This window comes from Peromyscus californicus, unplaced genomic scaffold, assembly GCF_007827085.1.
Source record: "Peromyscus californicus insignis strain IS unplaced genomic scaffold, ASM782708v3 Scaffold_3__1_contigs__length_106647218, whole genome shotgun sequence".
Taxonomy (NCBI): Eukaryota; Metazoa; Chordata; class Mammalia; order Rodentia; family Cricetidae; genus Peromyscus; species Peromyscus californicus.
The window spans coordinates 95,909,643-95,928,640 of record NW_026294551.1 but is presented as its reverse complement, the minus strand read 5'-3'; the positions used below and the strand labels follow the sequence as shown (position 1 = coordinate 95,928,640).

Genomic DNA, 18,998 nt, shown 5'->3' with positions numbered 1-18,998 from the left:
GGACAGTTCTTCAAATGAAGCTCCCTACACAGGTGACACTAATGTGTGGCAAGCTGACATTAAAACCAACCGTCAGAGTGAAATGCTCACTGCACAACTGTGAGGGTCTGAGTTTGATCTCCAGGTCCCATGTAAAAAGCCAAGTGTGGTGTTGTGCACTTGTAATTCCAACACTGGTGACCAGAGACACACAGATCCTTGGGGCTCACTGGCCTGTCAAGCCTAGGTGGGGAGCCCTAGGTGCCAATGACAGACCTCATGAAAAATAAGACAGATAAACAAATAAACAAGGTGATAGATCTGGAAGAATGACATCAGGGATTGACCTCTGGCCTCCACACATTCCCACACACATGTGCTCATGCACACTCCTGTACACTTACACATACATGAATACACACATAGATCATGGGTCTTGAAAGTTATGGTTTTTTTTTAAGATTTATTTATTATGTATACAGTGTTCTGCGTGCATGCCAAAAAAGGGTGTCAGATCTCATTACAGATGGTTGTGAGCCACCATGTGGGTGTTGGGAATTGAACTCAGGACCTCTGCAAGAACAGCCAGTGCTCTTAACCTCTGAGCCATCTCTCCAGCCCTTGAAAGTTGTATTTACATTTCAAATTCATTGGTTCTGCATCTACTTGAGGCCCAGCCCTGCTCCATCTCTGTGAAGCTTAGAGCTCTGCTGGCTTAGATTTGCTCTGACCCTACATTGTCTGCTTCTCTTCCCAGAAGAGACTGAGGATGTGAGTGAAGAGGCTCCCATGAGGGACCGCTCCCATATTGAGAAAACCCTGATGCTGAATGAGGACAAGCCAGCTGATGATTACACAGGTGACTGGGGAAGGAGATGGGCTGGGATCCAGGCACCAGAGCTCTGTGTGAGGTAACTCTGTGAACAAGGCCAAGGCAGGGGGAGGAGGAAGATAACCAAGCAGAGGGTCCAGTGTCAGAACAGAGGTGAGTTCCAGAGCCATCACCTGTAAGATGCAACCCACCGTCCCACCACCCCACCACCATCCTTGGGCAGGGAGGATGGTTAATAAGAATCCATCTTATCTGCTTTGGCTTTTAGTTTACAAAGCTTTCATTTCTCATGTTTTATTTTGCCCCATAATGAACCAAGGATTTCAGTGGGGGCTTGTTATCCTTTCTTAATTAACTAGCCAAGCACAGATTAATACACCAATTTGCTCTTGGCATACAGCCAGAAAATGGCAGTACAAGGACCAGAGCATTACTAGCCTGCTTCTTGCTCCCCACACTGTCCTCTTGTGCTACACCCCCCCCACAGCTCTCAGTTGCACCCTGGGTTTCTGCTCCCCCAGAACATGGGCACGTCTGAATCCTCCAGGGAGCACTGTGTATGGGCCTGCTGGGCACCCAACCTCCTTACACTGTAGACCTCGCCAGCACAAACAGAGGCACAGACATGAGATTCTCATCTCCCAAGGACAGAGCTTTCAGCCAGGCTGAAAGCAACCTAGCTTTTCTTATGACATTGAGGTGAGGAAGAAAGAGAGTATTGGGGTTCAATTTAATTTTTCTTGAGACAGTGTCTCATGTAGCTCAGGTTGGCCTGGTACTCCCTATGTGGCAGAGGAGAACCTTGAACTCCTGATCTTCCTGCTATCGCCCCTGAGTAGAGATCATAGGTATGTGCCGCCAAACCTGTTTTTTGTTTTGTTGTTGTTGTTATGGTGCTAGGGACTGAACCCAGGGTTCTGTGCTTGTGCATGGGAGGTGAGCACTTCACCAGCTGAGGCACATCCCTGCCCAAGAGTTAGTCTATTACTATTACTGAGACAATGTCCCACTGTGTATCCTGGCTGCCTGGAACTTGCTATGTTGACCAGGATGCTCCTGGAATCACAGAAATCCAGCCACTCCGCCTCTTGAATGCTAGGATTAAAAGTGTATGACATGGTGCCTGGCCAAGAATTAGTTCTTTGTTTTGTTTTGTTTCTTAAATAGCTCAGGAGGCTCTGCAGATTAGGTAGGAAAATGCTTTTGGGTTGAGGATTTCTGAGGGTGGGATGTGGACCAGCTCCTTCCCAAACACAGTCATGTCACGATCTTGGGTTGCCAATGGTTTTCCTCCTCACCAGGCAGAGATAGACTCTCTTGGGGTATGAGATCGCTCTGGAGTGAGGAGCAAGCAGCATGGGGTTGGCCCTGCCTGATGCTCACTCCTTGCTCCTCTCTCCCAGCGGTACTGCAGCGGCTGCGGAAGATCTACCATACATCCATCAAGCCCCTGGAGCAGTCTTACAAGTACAATGAGCTGCGACAGCATGAGATTACAGGTATGGCATCAGGACCCAGAAGTGGGCTCTGCGCTACCTCCCTGGTACCCACACAGGCTCACAAGGCCCATGTGTAATGTGGGCTAGGACTCCAGGAGCTGAGCTTTCCTGAGGAGTGGAAGACAGGAGCTCAGGCCTGGGAAGCGGCCTTTCCTAGAGGAGTGAGTGCTCAGCACTGTAAGAGTGTGACAGAGATTTCATTGCCAAGCATTTTGTCTCAGCAGCAGGCATTTGGATTTCCAGGGCAGTAAGGCCTGTGTGATCCCTCTGGGCTCAAGAGTCTCCAGGCTCCCTATTCACATAGGCCTCCATGTGACCATCTTTCTCCCAGCCTTCTTACTGTTCCTCCTGGAAGGCCTCCTTTGGGCCTGGATGATGATAATGATGATGATGATGATTTGTGTGTGTTTGTGTGGTAGTTTTTCAAGACAGGATTTCTCTGTATATAGCCTTGGCTGTCCTGGAACTCCCTCCGTAGACCAGGCTGGCCTCAAACTCACAGAGAACTGCCTGCCTCTGCCCTCTGAGTGCTGGGACTAAAGGTGTGCGCCACCATATGTGGCTGCTGCTGTTGATTTTTGAGACAAGGTCTCACCATGTAGCTCAGGATGGCTTTGAACTTGAGAACCTACTGCCTTAGCTTCCTGAGAGCTGGCTTTACACAGATGTGCTACTGCACCCAGATTAGGGCCTAGATTCTTTTAAAAGACAACTTTGTTTCAATTGTATTCAAATAATGTAAAATAATATAAACTGGAAAATAAAGCCAGGCTTGATGGCATGTAACTGTATAATCCTAGATTTTAAGAGGCAGAAGCAGGAGGAGAATTTTAACATTGAGGCCAGATTAGGTTACACAGTGAGTTCTGGGCTTAGTACATGGCAAGCCCTATCTCCAAAACACCACACACACACACACACACACACACACACACACACACACACACACACACACAGCTTCTTGTTATAGTGCTCAAAACTACAGGAAGTAATAGGATCTTCCAGAAACTCCTCTATATCTATGAGCATAGAATTGTCTTTTTCTTCTTACATATATGGAATCATATTATGCCAACTGTGCATATGTGTATATATGTGTGTGTATACATATACATGTATGTGCATGCATGCATACCTCTCCATTATTCTTTATTGAGGCTTCTTGGTCCTGTCATCTATGAACACACCTGGCTCTGTACAACCAGCATCCAATTCCCGAGGGACAATGGGTGCTTTCCATTTCTGTCTTAAATAAAATGGGGCTAGTAGCTGTGAGTGGTGGTGCACGCCTTTAATCCCAGCACTCAGAGGCAGAGACAGGTGGATCTCTGTGAGTCTGAGGCCAGCCTGATCTACGGAGTGAGGGCAGGAGAGCCAGAGCTCAAAAAGACTCCTCCCCCACAAAATGGGGTTAGTGAGGTAGCTCAGCAGATAAAGGTACTTGCCTCCAAGCCTGATGGCTTGAGTTCAGTTCCTGGGCTCCACATGGTAGAAGGAGAGAATCAACCCCTGCCAATTTGTCCTCTGACCTCTATACACACACCATGCTGTGTACACCCACACACATGCAAACATCATATATATACATATAAGATAAATTAAAAAATTTAATACTCCACAACTGGGCATGGTGGCTGTGCCTATGGTTTCAGCACTTGGCAGGCTGAGGCAAGAGGTCACTTTAAAGCCAGCCTGGGCTACAGAGTGAATTTCAGGCCAGCCTGGACTTCAGAGTGTGATGCAGCCTGGAAAAAAGTGAGATTAAAACATTCCAAACACTGGCATAGTCACTGTATGTTTTATGTACAGATATTTGTAGGACATGTTTTGTTTGCTCGCTTGTTTTTAAAACAGTACAGTAGAGGGGCAGACAAGACATCTCAGTGAGTAAAAGCACCGCTTGCCAGCCCTGATAACCTACATACTGGAAGGAGAGAACCAAGTCCCACAGTTTATCCTCTGGAACATCCCAGCCCCACAAATAAATGTTTAAAAATTAACATGGAACACTAGAATTAAATATTTTGATCACAGTTGTAAAATCACCTTGAAATACTCTCATCTGTACAAGAACATACCAGAGAATTCTTTTTCCACCACAGTTTGCCATTTTTAAAAGTGTTCCTCATTTTGTAGTTCTGGGGCTACACCCCAGACTTCAGGCCTGCTAAGAAGGTGCCCTGTCACTGAGCTATGGCCCCAGCTGCTCTTACTCCTCTCTGAAAGCTTCCATAATTGTTACTTTTCTTTTTTTCAGTTCAGTTCCTGGGGATGGAACCCAGGGCCTTGAGCATCCTAGGCAAGTGCTCTACCACTGAGCTATAACCAGCCCTTGCTTTAATTGTGAGTGATAACACAAATCTCTCCCTGTGTTCCTTGGCAGTTTCCATATTATTCTAATGCCTATTGAGTAGCTGTGGTATCTGAGGGCATATATATTCCTACTTTACAGAAAGGAACCTGATGCCCAGGTAGTGCTGGTTGCCCTGGCCACGAAGCTGCCATCAGGATGGTGATTCTGTTTCTGTCCCCAGGGAATGCCCCGTTCTGTTAGTCCTACCTATCTTACAAGCCTAAGAGTCAGTTGTCCTCTTCTGCTTCTTAGAGGACGTGGTATGAGGTTACAGAATCTCCCAATGGCTTTCTTTTGTCCTCTCTATTTGCCTTCGCTTCCTACTCTGACACTGAGAGTGGGATGGCCCTCCTGGGGAAACTCCAGACTTAGAGCCTCAGTGGCCAATTGGTTGGTTCTCAGCAAAGGCCAATTGGCTCTTTTCTGGCTTCCCTTTCTGGACTTGGCTTCTCTGTCCTAATCTCTTGCCAGCTTCCTGCATGACCCCTACCCTTCAAGCTTATTACTGGCCTCCCAGGTATGCCCACGATGCCCCCTGCTGTGCAGAGTTGGTACAGCAGCACCCGGAAACCCTGTCTCAGAACTCACATAACCAGCACGGACTGGCCTTCTGTAAAATCTCTGTAACTGGGCATACCCCTCTTGACCCGATAATCCGTCCTGTCCCCAGGCCGAAGGGCCTCTTATGTATATTTACAGGCAGGAGGGAAGGGGCCAGGCCATGAATATGTGCTCACCACGCACAAGACACCATCTTCTAGGACTTTATTTACCCCAGAGAAACAAAAGCCGGGCATCCAAAAGCCAGGTGCAGAAGGGGAATCATACTGTACACTGTACAGAAACGATGCGCTGGGATATCTACAACACTGATTATACACATCAAGGTAGCTGGGAAAATGCCAGAAATTAGCAATGCCGCCCAGTGTAGTGGCATACAAATATAGTCTCAGATACTCTGGAGGCTGAGGCAGGAGAACCACCGGATTCTTGAGCCCAGGACTTTGAGAGCATCCTGGGCAATATAACCTTGTCTCAAAATTAAAAAAAAAATAGAAAAAACCCTAGAATTAGTTACCTATTAGAGAGGGTGTTACGGCCTAGACAGAGTGGGTCTTTTTGTACTTCACACTTTTGAGTCAAGATGTTATACAAAATTATAGAAAAATAAATGCAAAAAGTTTAAAAAGGAGGCCTACCTTTGGAGGGCTATCTGCAGGCTCAGGAAGGCAAAAGTCTGGAGAATGTAGGTGCTCTGTGGAGATCGTTCAGAAAAGAACCGAGAAGAGGAGAAATCAACAAGAAGAAAAATCCTATCTCTGTCTACCCTCTTCTTTGCCTGTATTTATTTTGTATTTGCAATACTGGGGAGTTAACCCATGGCATCACACATACTATGCCAATGCTCTGCCACTGAGCACCCTCCTAAGCCCCCATCCCTATTTTTGAAAACACTGGAGAATTCTACTTCCCCTACCTGGGTAGCCTTGGTAGGGTGTGCTACCCAGCATGGCGTCAGGGAGGGCCTTGGCCTCAGGGCCCAAGAATTTAAGGATTCCCAGTTTTCAGTGTTTGGTTTCAGACCCTGAAGACTTATCATGGACTTTGGAGCAGACTATCTGAGACTAGTCTGTGTTTTTGATGGGGTTTGGGGAGCCCCAGTGAGTTCAGATGGTTCAACACTGTCTGTGCCTCTCCCATGTCCTTTCTTCTCTTGTTATTGATCTGGGTAGCAAAATTCAGTCTTTCTCAGTGCAGAAGCTCTGTCTTTTTTATGAACCATTCTTTCTAGACAAGAGACTGCACCCAGCGTGAGCACTGAGCCAGTATGGAATAATCCACAAAATTATAGAAATATTTCCAGATGTGCAAAGGATCTGGAAAAGGTCAAAACATTGACTTCTGCTGTCTTTTGAGTGAATGTTCTTATAAAGCAAGAAAAGTGCCACTGACTGCCGCACAGTTTGATCCACATGGATGATGTGGGGAATCCAGAGTGCTTTGGAGAGCAGTGCTGCTCCTACAGTAAGAACTGGTGTTAGTGCACTTCTCTTTCTAATTCCTGTTGTCTACAGATGGGGAGATTACTTCCAAGCCAATGGTGCTGTTCCTGGGACCGTGGAGCGTCGGCAAATCCACCATGATAAACTACCTCCTCGGGCTAGAAGACACTCGCTACCAGCTTTACACAGGTGAGAACGGGGGGTGTAAATTGTTAAAGCAGATGAATAATTAAAGCACTTGTATGCCCTCAATAATATTAATGAAAATTACATGCAAGATCCAGCAGCTCAACCACCTCCACAGCAGCATTATTCATAAAACAGAAACAACTCAAGTGTCCACTGCTGGACAAAGGAATAATCAAAATGTAGCCTGTGCATACAATGGAATGTTAGCCTTAGGAAGGAATGTTGCAGAACCGAGGAGATGGCTCAGTGGGAAAGTGCTTGCTATGCAAGCCTGACGATTTGAAGCCAGGTCCCACATAAAATCCACATAAAAGCCAGGTGAGTAGCACATGTGTCTGTGATTGCAGTACTTTTATAGGGAGATTGGAATTGGAGATAAGAGAACCCCTGAGAGCCTGGAGGCCAGCTAACCTGGCCTATGTAGCAGTGTACAAGAGGTAAAATAGAAGGTGAGGATACCCATGGTTGTCTGTCTTCTGACCTCCACCCCTGTGCCATGGCAGCAACACACACACACATACACACACACACACACACACACACACACTCACACACACACACTCACACACACACACACACACACACACACACAAAAGCATAGATAGAAGGGAATGAAACATGCATGCTGTCTGAACACATCGGATACATCCTTGCCACAATATGGATAAACCTTGAAAATGTGCTAAGTAAAACAAGCCAGGCACAAAAGCACAGACACTGTCTGATTCCACTCATACGAGGGGCCGCAACAGGAAAAACTCAGAGGCAGAGAAAGCATAGAGGTTGCCAGGGAAGGGGATGGGGAGTTACTACTTAATGGAAACAGAGTTTCAGTGTGGGAAGATGATAAAGTTCTGGAGAGTGAGGATAACTGTTTGCATGATAATGTGAATATATTAATGCTATTGAACTATAGGTTTAAAGATTAAAATGTAAATGTTATGTTCTGTGTATTTTGACACAATTAAAAAGTGAGAAGGCAGGAACCTGGCACACCTGTCCTGTCCTTGTGGAAGCCCTTCCCAAGACGCCTTGCTTGTTCCCATCCCTTCCAGAAGTCTGTTTCTCAGTGGCTATTGTTTTCCATCTCTCACCCATGCATGCAGGTGCTGAACCCACCACTTCCGAGTTCACTGTCCTTATGCATGGGCCCAAGCTGAAAACCATTGAGGGCATCGTCATGGCTGCTGACAGTGCCCGATCCTTCTCACCACTGGAAAAGTTTGGCCAGAATTTTCTGGAGAAGCTGATTGGCATCGAGGTTCCCCACAAACTTCTAGAACGAGTCACTTTTGTAGACACACCAGGCATCATTGAGAATCGCAAACAACAGGAAAGAGGTAATTCAGGGGCTGGGGATGTGCTCAGAGTAAGAGTACCTGTTCTGCAAGCAGGAGGGCCTGACTTCAAATCCTTAGCACCCGTGTCAAAATCCAGGCATGAAGCCTGGTGGCGGTGGCACACACCTTTAATCCCAGCACTTGGAAGGCAGAGGCAGGTGGATTTCTGTGAGTTCCAGGACAGCCTCATCTACAGAATGAGTTCCAGGACAGCCAGTGCTGTTACACAGAGAAACACTGTCTCAAAAAACCAAAAAAGCGAGGCATGGTTATCTGTGCCTATAATGCCAGTGTTGTAGGGTGGGCATAGGTGGATCCCTGGATCCTGGAGCTCTGTGGCCAAACCAGCCTAGCCAGAATGAGAGACCCTGTCTTAAAGAAATAAAACAGAAAGTAGTAAAGGAAGACCCTGCCATCCTTCTCTCAATGTATACACACTTATGGGTACACGCACCTTTACATGCATACAACACACACATGAATCCATTTCTGAATAGCAAGAGCTGTTTTAGGATACTGTGATCAACAGAGGATGGTAGTCCAGCAAGGAAGCAATATGGTTAATGTTCAAGACCAAGGAGATGCATTCTTTACCCCCACTCCTTCTCACTGCTACTGTGGTACCACTTGGGGTCTGGAGTGTCGTGTTCTCTGTCTCCTAAAGGGATGCCTGAGTTTGGAGATGGCCAGTATTTTCCTAGGAGAAGTACTGGTCTTCTCTGTAAGGTCTTGGAGATGTCCAAGCTGGGGACTAGCTGTCTTTGGGTACTCAGTCTATCCTGAATAGGGGAGGGCCTGGACTAATGGGATCCTGGTGCATTATACTTGAATTCTGGCTAACCTAGGTCTTGGGCATGGGCTTATTCTGTTGAACTTGGTCTACATCTCTTCTTACTCCCAACATCTGCTTTGTTGGGCCTGCTTTAACCTAAACCTTTATTAGGCTTCCCAGCCCCTACCTGCCTCAGATGGAGGGCATTGCTATTCTGGGACTGTAAGCATTAGGCTGTATAATAGGGCACTGAATACTGCCATGGCACAGGGCTATCTGTACTAACCAGGGCAGTCATAGTAATGGGTGATCAAATGGCAAATCTCAGTTGATGGTTATGACTTGTGTTTGGGTTATAACTATGTAGGCAGAGTTTTTCGTCAGGACTGCCAGCTCCCCAGAGACTTATTATTAATTATAAATGCTCAGCCAATAGCTTAGGTTTGTTACTAACTAGCTCTTATAACTTAAATTAACCTATATTTCTTATCTGTTCTCTACTATGTGGTGGTATCTTTTTTCAGCATGGCATATTCATCTTGCTTCTCTCTGTGTCTGGCTGGTGACTTCGCTCCCTTCTACCCCTGTGCTCTCTTTTTGTCTACAAGTCCTACCTAACCTTTTCTTGCCTAGCTATTGGCCAGTCAGCTCTCCATTAACCAATGAGAGTACTACATAGTCACAGTGTACCAAGATTGTTCCACAGCCTAACTAGACCCTAATATAATTTAGAGTTATGATAATCTTATTATGCCTCTATTATGAATCAGATAGCTTTATACATTATTTTGTTGGTCATTATAAAAAAATCATTGTTTTCAAAACTATTAGTCATGGTTCTTTGGAGGAACAGAACTTATAGAATGAATCTATCATCTATCTATTGTCTGTCTGTCTATCTATCATCTCTCTCTATATGTATATATGATATGTGTATAATATCACTCTATATTGCTATAGTTAGATATAAAGGGGACTTATTAGAATGGATTACAAGCAACTGCTGTCTATCTACTAACAGAAAGTCCAAGAATCCAGTAGTTGTTCAGTCCACAAGGCTGGATGTGTCAGCTGGTCTTCAGTATACATTGGAATCCTGAAGAAGTAGGCTCTAATGCCAGTGAAGGAATGAACTTGGTAGTGAGATGGAGGGCAAGCAGGCAAAGAGAGCAAGCTTCTTTCTTCCATGTCCTTTATACAGGCTGCCAGCAGAAGGTATGGCCCAGATTAAAGGTGGCTTTTCCCACCTCAAAAGATCAGATTAAAAGTGAGTCTTCCCACTTCAAATGATTTAATTAAGAAAATTCCCAGCCGGGCAGTGGTGGCGCATGCCTTTAATCCCAGCACTCGGGAGGCAGAGGCAGATGGATCTCTGTGAGTTCGAGGCCAGCCTGGGCTACAGAGTAAGTTCCAGGAAAGGCGCAAAGCTACACAGAGAAACCCTGTCTCGAAAAAAAAAAAGAAAAAAAAAAAAGAAGAAAATTCCCTCACAGGTGAACCCAGGCACTTGGGTTTTAGTTCATTCCAGATGTAGTCAAGTTGACAACCATGAACAGCCATCACATCCTTGTCATCTTGTTTTGTAAATAAAAAAACCAAGGAAAGAGCAAGTGAGAATTCATATATAATGAACACCTGTATGGCTGCTGAGTTAATTGGGTGCTTGCCTGTTTGAAACACAGTGATCTTTCTATCTCCATCTCTTATAACAGTATTATTATTTTTGTTGTTTTTGAGACAGCTCTGGCTGTTCTGGAACTTTTATGGTTGGTCTTGAACTCACAGAGATTCTCTTGCTTCTGCCTCCTGAGTTCTGGGACCAAAGGTGTGTACCACCACACCCAGCCTAACACAGTAATCTTGAAGTTAGCTTTGGTATTACTGTTCTTTTTATAATTTTATAGCTTATGAGTAAGAATTTAAGATGAGTGACCATCCAGCTGGTCTGTAGCTAGCCCAGGTCTTGACAGACACTCAACACTTGACCCACATTTTTCTCTTTAAATCATACATCCCTTTTCCTTCTGACTCCCTGATACTCTTCTTTCAACATCTTTGCCATTGTCCTAGGTCTTTTTAGACATTTGGAAAATCACTCGCTTTTTCCCTTTAAAATTTTTTATTATTTCTTAGCTGGGCAATGGTGGCACATACCTTTAATTCCAGCACTCAGGAAGCAGAAGCAGCAGGAGTTCAAGGCCAGCCTGGTCTACAACATGAGTTCCAGGACAGCCAGGGTACACAGAGAAACCCTGTCTCAAAAAACCATAACCAAAAATAAAATAAAATAATTATTTTTATGTGTATGGTTGTTTTGCCTGCATGTATGTCTGCACCACATACATGCCTGGTGCCCATGAAGGCCAGAAGAGGGAGTTGACTCCTCTGAGACTCAAGTTACAGATAGTGGTGAGTGGCATGTGGGTGCTGGGGACAGAACCTGGCTCCTTTGAAAGGGTTGCCAGTGATCTTAACCAATGAGACATCTCTCTAGTCCTGATTTTTTTCTTTTTTGTTGCTGTTTTTGTTTTTGAAACAGGGTCTCATTATGTGGCTCAGCCTAGCCTTGAACTGAAGATCCTCCTGCTTCTGCTTCCCTGAGTGCTGGAATTTTAGGATTGCACTACCACACACTGCACAAAAAGCTCCACTTTGGACAATACTTCACTTCACTAGGGACTCAGAAGCCACTGTATATTAAAGCATGAGTCAGGCTGTTCTTGATTAAAGGTTGACAAAAAGCAAGAGATAATGCTCACTGGTCTCTAGAAATCCAGGAAACTGCCAGTGCTAACTTTGTTCCGCCCACGTAAGGGTCTGGTACTGGAGGGAGGTGCAAAGGGCTTTGTGTGTGTCCCACTCAGCCTGACTTCTCATTCCTGTCTCCCCAAGGCTACCCCTTCAACGACGTGTGCCAATGGTTCATCGACAGAGCCGACCTCATCTTTGTTGTTTTTGATCCCACCAAGTTGGATGTGGGTCTGGAGCTGGAGACACTCTTCCGCCAGCTGAAGGGACGGGAGTCTCAGATAAGGATCATTCTGAACAAGGCTGACAACTTGGCCACACAAATGCTCATGCGGGTATACGGAGCTCTCTTCTGGAGCTTGGCCCCTCTTATCAATGTCACAGAGCCTCCACGGGTTTATGTCAGCTCCTTCTGGCCACAGGACTATAAGCCTGACACCCACCGGGAACTGTTCCTCAAAGAAGAGATCTCTCTCCTGGAAGACCTGAACCAGGTGATTGAGAACAGGTTAGAGAACAAGATCGCTTTTATCCGCCAGCATGCCATCCGTGTCCGAATCCACGCTCTCTTAGTTGACCGCTATCTGCAGACTTACAAGGACAAAATGACCTTCTTCAGCGATGGGGAACTGGTTTTTAAGGACATTGTGGAAGATCCTGATAAATTCTACATTTTCAAGACCATCCTGGCAAAGACCAATGTCAGCAAGTTTGACCTTCCCAACCGTGAGGCCTACAAGGACTTCTTTGGCATCAACCCCATTTCCAACTTCAAACTCCTCTCTCAACAGTGCTCTTACATGGGGGGTTGCTTCCTGGAGAAGATTGAACGGGCCATCACCCAGGAGCTCCCCAGTCTTCTGGGGAGCCTTGGGCTTGGGAAGAATCCAGGTGCTCCTAACTGTGACAAAACAGGCTGTGGTGAGACCCCAAAGAATCGCTACAAGAAGCACTAGTTTGTGTGTAGCCATTCTCGGGTCCCCACTGGCGAATGAGCTTACGTCCTAACTGTCTGAGAAGTCCTGGTTTATTAACCCTTTGAGCCATACTGGTGACAATCAGTCTGCATTGGAGATTGGGGAGTTCATTGAGGCCGATGAATCAGGGAAGGAACAAGGGTTCTAGGGAGGAGAGTGGAAACTGTGAATTATAGTGTGCTTGTCTTATTGCTTCGTTACAAGGCCCAACACGGGCAAGCCAGGCTTCCCTTGTTTTTCCTGGGTCTCGTCTTGGAGGGACAGAGAGCAGCTAACTTCTAATGACTACTCAGATAATGAGGGTCAAATAAGCCAACCTCAGTCGAATTCCCAAGTACTAGAGGGTTTTCAGGTCAGTGAGTGTCAACTCCTTTCACACAAATCTTCTGTCCGTTCCCTCTGCCTCTTTGGCTCCCTCCTACGCTTGGGTTGGCTTTCAGCAGTGGACAGTCTCTTGAGTCTGATCTTCATGAATTCTGAGCCCAACCTTGGAATCTTCTCCATCTTCCCAACCGGTAGGGCATCCAGAACACTAAAACAAGAGTTTTTTGATTAGGATGCTGATCTGCTACCCCAAGTATCATTTCATTGATGTCTCAGTTGGAGAGCTCAGACACTTAGTTGGCCCTAAAAGGAGGGTGAGTGGGTGATGTACTCCAGAAGTACTTTTCCTCCTGAAAATGGCTTACATGAAAGCACTGGAAGGGCTCAGGGGTTAATTGGTTTGCAGTGTGTCTTTGTCTGTTGCATGTCTTGGAAAACTCAGATCACAAAGGTGTTGGTTTCAGAAAGGACAATGGGGACCTTGTTCCTGGTCCTTGGAGGCTTCTTTGGAAGCCACTTCTCCCAAGTTTCAGGGGAAACTGTTTCTACAACTTCTTTGTGGGAACCCTTGACAGATGACATGTCTCTCTTGGTTCCCAGGACTGTGGCTTCTCCTTCTCCTTCTTCTCCATTCCCTGATGCACCAATACTTCCATCTGAGAGAAATTCCCTAGACTCAGAACCAGCCCCAGCCCTTGGCATTGGTGGCACACAAGGTCTGAGGTTCCGGTTCCATCTGAACTTCTGCAGATATCCACTGAATGCAGTCAGGACAGCCAGGACCTTCACACACCAGTGAGTGTGCATTTGTGTGCCCACTGTAAGAGAGAGCTAGGGCAATGACAGACTTGAGGGCACAGAGAAAGGACTCCTCAGAGTCTTGCATGGCAGACATACACTGCCACCTTGGAGCACATGGGAGCCAGAAGCCCTGGGAGGATGAAGAGCAGGCAAGGTGAAGGTCAGGCTGTCTTGAGGGCCCTTTGAGCACAGCCAACTGCTTTTCTTTGGGAGCAAGTTGTCCTGAGGACCTTGATTGTAAGGCATGAGTTGGGATCCACCAGTACCTGTGAGTCATCTGGAGCAGAAGCAAAGTGGGGAAGGAAGGAAGGCTGAGCCCGAGTCGTTCCTTCTGAGGATCATGTAGGGAGTATAAGCAGATTGGTCATCAGTGGGGGCTATATAAGGAACTTCAGTTTAGGAGTTCATGTCTCTCTGATACTTAGCTGTTTGGCTATAAGGGAAGCTGCTGCTTTGGCTCTATGTAGGGCCCAGGACCTCCCACAAGTCAAATGCTCCAAAGCTGCCAAGACACTGTTTCCAAGGAGTGAGTTCCTTTCATAGGGTCGTCTACTCAGGTAGATGAGCTGCAGTCTGTCTTGGATTTTTTCTCATTAAAATACACACCCAACCCTCAAACTCCGCATCTCTCCATCACTTGCTCTCTGGAGAGACTGTCCTTCCACCTTTCTCTTTCATGCTCCTCACGCCTGAGGGCTTTGTGTAGCAAATCTGGTTTTTCTCAGTGCAGTCAGAGAGACGGGGAGCCAAGCGGACCGTACGGACCCTGTCCTAGCTGTCAGTGCCTGCATGCCTGGGGAAGCAGGTGAAATAAGGCAAGCAAATTCATATTTGTATTTGGGGGAGGGCACCTTATCGGCATTACCTTCCATTTGGATTTTCCTCCATCCTTTTCTCCTTTGTCTCCATCCTGTTCCCCTTCTCACCCCCTAATTCACTTTCCTCTCCTGCCCACGGGCTGCTGATGGGCCAGCACAGAGTTTAGCACCCGTTCTTTGAACAGTTCTGCAGAGATGGGTTCTGAGTAGGGTTCTGACTCTAGGAGGAGGGAGTTTCATCCCAGGAGAAGCCTGAGATCCAGGGATTTCCCGAGTGGAATCCATGTAGGTGCCTGAACAGTGGCCAACCTTTCCAGTGTTCTTTCCACTCTGGTTTCGTCAGGGAGAACGTCTCAATAAAGTTCCAATCTCTCTTCAACACCTTGTCCTTCTTGTCTCCAGCCAGGTCAGTCTCTTGGCTTCCATTTATCTAGTACAGTGTACTCACGTTCAAGTTTAAAGCATTCGCCTTGTTTTCTCATGTCCGCTGGCCCCCCTTTTGGGGGCTCCTTCCAGCACCTAGCCTCCTGGGTGTGGAGGAGAATTCAGTCCTCAGCTGGCAGAGGAGAAGCCAAGGCCCACTGCGTATGGCGGGAAACCCAAAGGGCTTCTTCCTCTGAAGCGCCTTAGTTCATTACTTCCGACACCCAGGGCAGTGTCCCTTTTGAACAGGGATCACTTGACGTTTCCGTTCCCAGGTCCTTCACAGAGCAGCTCAGACAGTGACACCCACAGGCTCATTTCCTCTACCTTACCTCATGGTCTCCATGGCTGTGATGAGGTAGGGTCTGCCAGAATGGTAAGATGGCCACCTTCCTCTAGCTAATCCAGAAACTGGCCATCCCTCTACAGGTGTGGACATGTGTGTTTTGAACATGTCCCGACTCCTTGAGCCAGTACTCATCCCACCACATTTCATTGTTTTTGGTGTCCTGATCAGAGTAGGGATCCTTTAATTTGGAAGCTTTCTGCTCTGGAATCCTCCCAAGAGGTGTCTTATCATGGTTTAAGAGCTAATTTGAAAGGGAAAGACGTGGAAGGTTGGAAAGAACCTAAAAGGGAGAGCAGGACACACAGATGTAGGCCACACCCATACAGTTATGCCAGGAAGGGTCCAGTCAGTGGCCAAGGCCAATGTTTCTGGGTTCTCTGGCTCAGGAGGGGCTGAGCTTAGGGCCAGACAAGTGGGCCATGTTCTCCCACACTCACCTGATCTAGGGAATCTTTGAATAAGTGAGCACCCTGACCTGCTCACCTGCCGCAGCCTGAGGACCCCTACCTGCTTACCTGCTGCAGCCTGAGCACCCTGACATGCTCACCTGCTGCAGCCTGAGCAACTCTACCTGCTTACCTGCTGCAGCCTGAGGACCCTGACATGCTCACCTGCTGCAGCCTGAGGACCCTGACATGCTCGCCTGCTGCAGCCTGAGGACCCCTACCTGCTTACCTGCTGCAGCCTGAGCACCCCTACCTGCTCGCCTGCTGCAGCCTGAGCACCCCTACCTGCTCACCTGCTGCACCCTGAGGACCCTGACATGCTCACCTGCTGCAGCCTGGGTCTAGGCCAGAAATACAGAGCTTTGCCCTGGAAGAGGGAAGGCAAGCAGCAAGGTCTTCTTCAAAGAGAAATACAAGCCTCAGATTCATGCTGTTCCACAGCTCAGTGCTGCCATTATTGGAATTGGGAAAGAAACAGAAAACAGAGAAGGCAGAACCACTCAAAACATAGGAAATGTGAGGGATGTGAGTGCAAAGAATATGTGTAAGGACATATGTAGGTGTCCTCTACATATGGTTACATATATAAGGGACATGGAAAAACATTCAAGTGAAGTCTGAGGGAGTGGAGAACAGGTGAAGATGTGTGCTTTTGTGGCCCAAAGATGCCTAAGTGTCTAGTATAGTGTCAGATACACAGTAACCCTTTACTTGTATGCTACTGGAATGAATAAGTAGATGCTGGAGGAGAAGGTGACTGTGTGTGTGTGTGTGTGTGTGTGTGTGTGTGAGATTCTGGATGGCCCACCCAGGATGGAGACCCAAGAAGAGGCATTCAAGGAACCCCTGGCTTTGCTGGTGTGTCTCAGCCTTAGAAACCTCACAGATAACTGGCAGTACTTAATGCCAATTCCTCCTTGGTGACATAAAGCTTGGGCTTTTTCTAACACAAAGAAAGTGTTCTCTAGAAGATCACAAAGGCAATAAGGAGGAGGCAACAGAAAAACAAACTGCCTAGTGACCTGGAACTGTACACAGGAAAGGTGTGTTCAGCAGGTTGTGCCCACCTCTTGTCCTAAGGATAAACTCTCAAGCATAAAGGGACTTTTCCTACACCTGCTTGCACTCTGGGATGTAGGCTGTTTACCTACAATGTGTAGAGGACCCAAAGTGGGGACTGACCACTAGGAAAAGGGCGTTTCTAGAGTATTTTGTGCCAGGAACTGGGCTTCAGGCCTGCAGGCAAAGCACCCTTATGGCTAACGAAGATGGGCTAATCATGCCGTCTGTGTCTGGTGCGATGCCGGCTTTATGTGCACTGTTTAATTGAATCCTCACAACCCTGCAGGGAGGTTGCTGGCTAGCAGAGCTCAGCACACAGACTGTAGTCACACTGCCTGGGATTGATCCTGGGCTTGCTACAAGGTGGTCTTGGGCAAATGACTAAAGGGTGTTTCAGTTTCCTCACTCATAAAATGGAGACAGTGACTGTTCCTCCCTTATGGGGAAATGGTAGGGAGTAAATGGCTTGGTACGTGCAATGTGTTTGACTTGACACAGGACACAACTCACAGATAGTACTTAGTAAATTTCAGTCATTACTACTATTGTTAGGCATTTTTTACCAATGAGACTGATAGCCAAAGTGGCCAGGATGAAGGCATGTGTACCTGGGAGGGCTGGGATGCTGCTCAACACCCAGCTCCCTGCATGGCTCATGCTAGGTTATTTGCTCAGGGCCACATTAGGCAACACTGATTTTCTGACCCTAAGCCTTCTTTACAACCTGGAGAAGATTTGCTTGAGTTTTTGAGTGCTCATTCACTACTTTGAATCTTTTTATTTTAAAATTTGTTTATTTATTTATTTGGTGTGTGTGTGTGTGTGTGTATGTACATATACATGTGTGTGTATGCTTGCGTGTGTATGCATGCTCATGTATGCATGTGGACAGTTTTTGAGAGTCTGTTCTCGTCCTCAGCCACGTGGGCTCCAGGGACTGAACTCAGGCTGTCAGGCCAGCACACACGTGTCTCTCCTGGCTGAGCCAGCATGCATCCCTACTACAGTCTTCACTTCTTTTTTAAAATTATTGTTGAAAATAGATTTTTTATACAATATATTCTGATTACAGTTCCCCTCTCCAACTCTTCCCAGATCTTCCCCACCCACCCAAATACATACCATTTTTTTCTCTCTCTCATTAGAAAACAGACAAGCATCTAAAAAATAATAAGATAAAGTAAAAACAAATAAACCAGAATAGGAGAAAAGAAACAAACAGAAAAAAAAATCACAAGAAACACACACATTAGGAAAAGATGGCTGTGTGTGGTGACACATGCCTTTAGTCCCAGCACTAGGGAGGCAGAGAAGCAGGTGGATCACTGTGCGTTCAAGGCCAGGACAGCTAGAGCTGTTACACAAAAGAAACCATGTCTCGAAAAACAAAACACACACACACAAAATAAGTAAATAAAGAAACAAACAAATAAAAAAATAAAAGAGAAAGAAAGAAAGATCTTTTTGAGACAGAATCTCACTATTTGGCTCAGGCTGACCTTGAACTTGCTACGTAGCCTGGTCTGTCTTCAAACTCATGGTCTTCCTGCCTCAGCTTCCCAAGTGGTGGGATTCTAGGTGTGTGCCACCAGGTCCAACTCTATTATAGCCTTATCAACAACCGGTTTGTGCTGGCCTGGAGCCTAAAGTCATGGTATACAGTATATACTTCTCAATGACTAATAAAGGTGACTTTGAGCTGCATGTGGTGGCTTGTGCCTATACGCCCAGCACACAGGAAGTCATAGTTTGAGACTCTCAAAAACAAACAAAAGATTATTTTGTGAAGAGTATGAAAATATTTGTTATATTTCCATATATTCTAGTGCTAGTGATTTTCTCAGCATTATTTCAAAAGATTTGGAAGTTTTTCAGATTTATAAGGTATAATTTCTGTCCTGGGGAAGTGGCTAGTTACTGGGAGACCCAAGGCACAGGAGAGGCAGTGATTAGGGAAGTCCCCAGGAATAGGGCGACATTTTTCAAATCACAGTATCAGGACACAAAGTCTAACCCAAGATTTTCTTACCTATTTGTTTCAAGATGAGGACTTGCTATCTTACCAGGCTGGTCTGGGCTGCCT

At 46.4% G+C, this 18,998-nt stretch overlaps 1 protein-coding gene and 1 long non-coding RNA gene across 3 annotated transcripts in view; one reads left to right on the top strand and one right to left on the bottom strand.

Moving 5' to 3' along the window:
* The window catches only part of LOC128123189 (uncharacterized), a 71,056-nt gene that overhangs the window by 49,142 nt on the left and 2,916 nt on the right, over window positions 1-18,998 (bottom strand). Inside the window, exon 2 of the long non-coding RNA XR_008222593.1 lies at window positions 5,863-5,918. This is a non-coding gene — a long non-coding RNA (uncharacterized LOC128123189). The remainder of the gene's footprint in view (window positions 1-5,862; window positions 5,919-18,998) is intronic.
* Srl (sarcalumenin) lies at window positions 486-18,619 on the top strand. 2 transcript variants are annotated; one of them, XM_052759276.1, is made up of 5 exons: window positions 486-838; window positions 2,215-2,310; window positions 6,739-6,855; window positions 7,962-8,195; window positions 11,860-18,619. In XM_052759276.1, exons 1-5 carry the CDS (start codon window positions 769-771, stop codon window positions 12,669-12,671), a joined length of 1,329 nt encoding a protein of 442 aa, XP_052615236.1. In that variant the 5' UTR covers window positions 486-768; the 3' UTR covers window positions 12,672-18,619. The 2 variants fall into 2 exon arrangements, with proteins under 2 accessions (XP_052615236.1, XP_052615235.1); XM_052759275.1 differs by lacking the exon at window positions 486-838 and having other exon boundaries at window positions 1,270-2,310.

Excerpts from the sequence above, each read along its gene's own strand:
- Srl (XM_052759275.1), top strand. The coding sequence starts at position 2,136 with ATGAGATCGCTCTGGAGTGAGGAGCAAGCAGCATGGGGTTGGCCCTGC. Across the intron at positions 2,311-6,738 it reads GCGACAGCATGAGATTACAG|ATGGGGAGATTACTTCCAAG; the intron begins GTATGGCATCAG and ends TGTTGTCTACAG. Across the intron at positions 6,856-7,961 it reads TCGCTACCAGCTTTACACAG|GTGCTGAACCCACCACTTCC; the intron begins GTGAGAACGGGG and ends CCATGCATGCAG.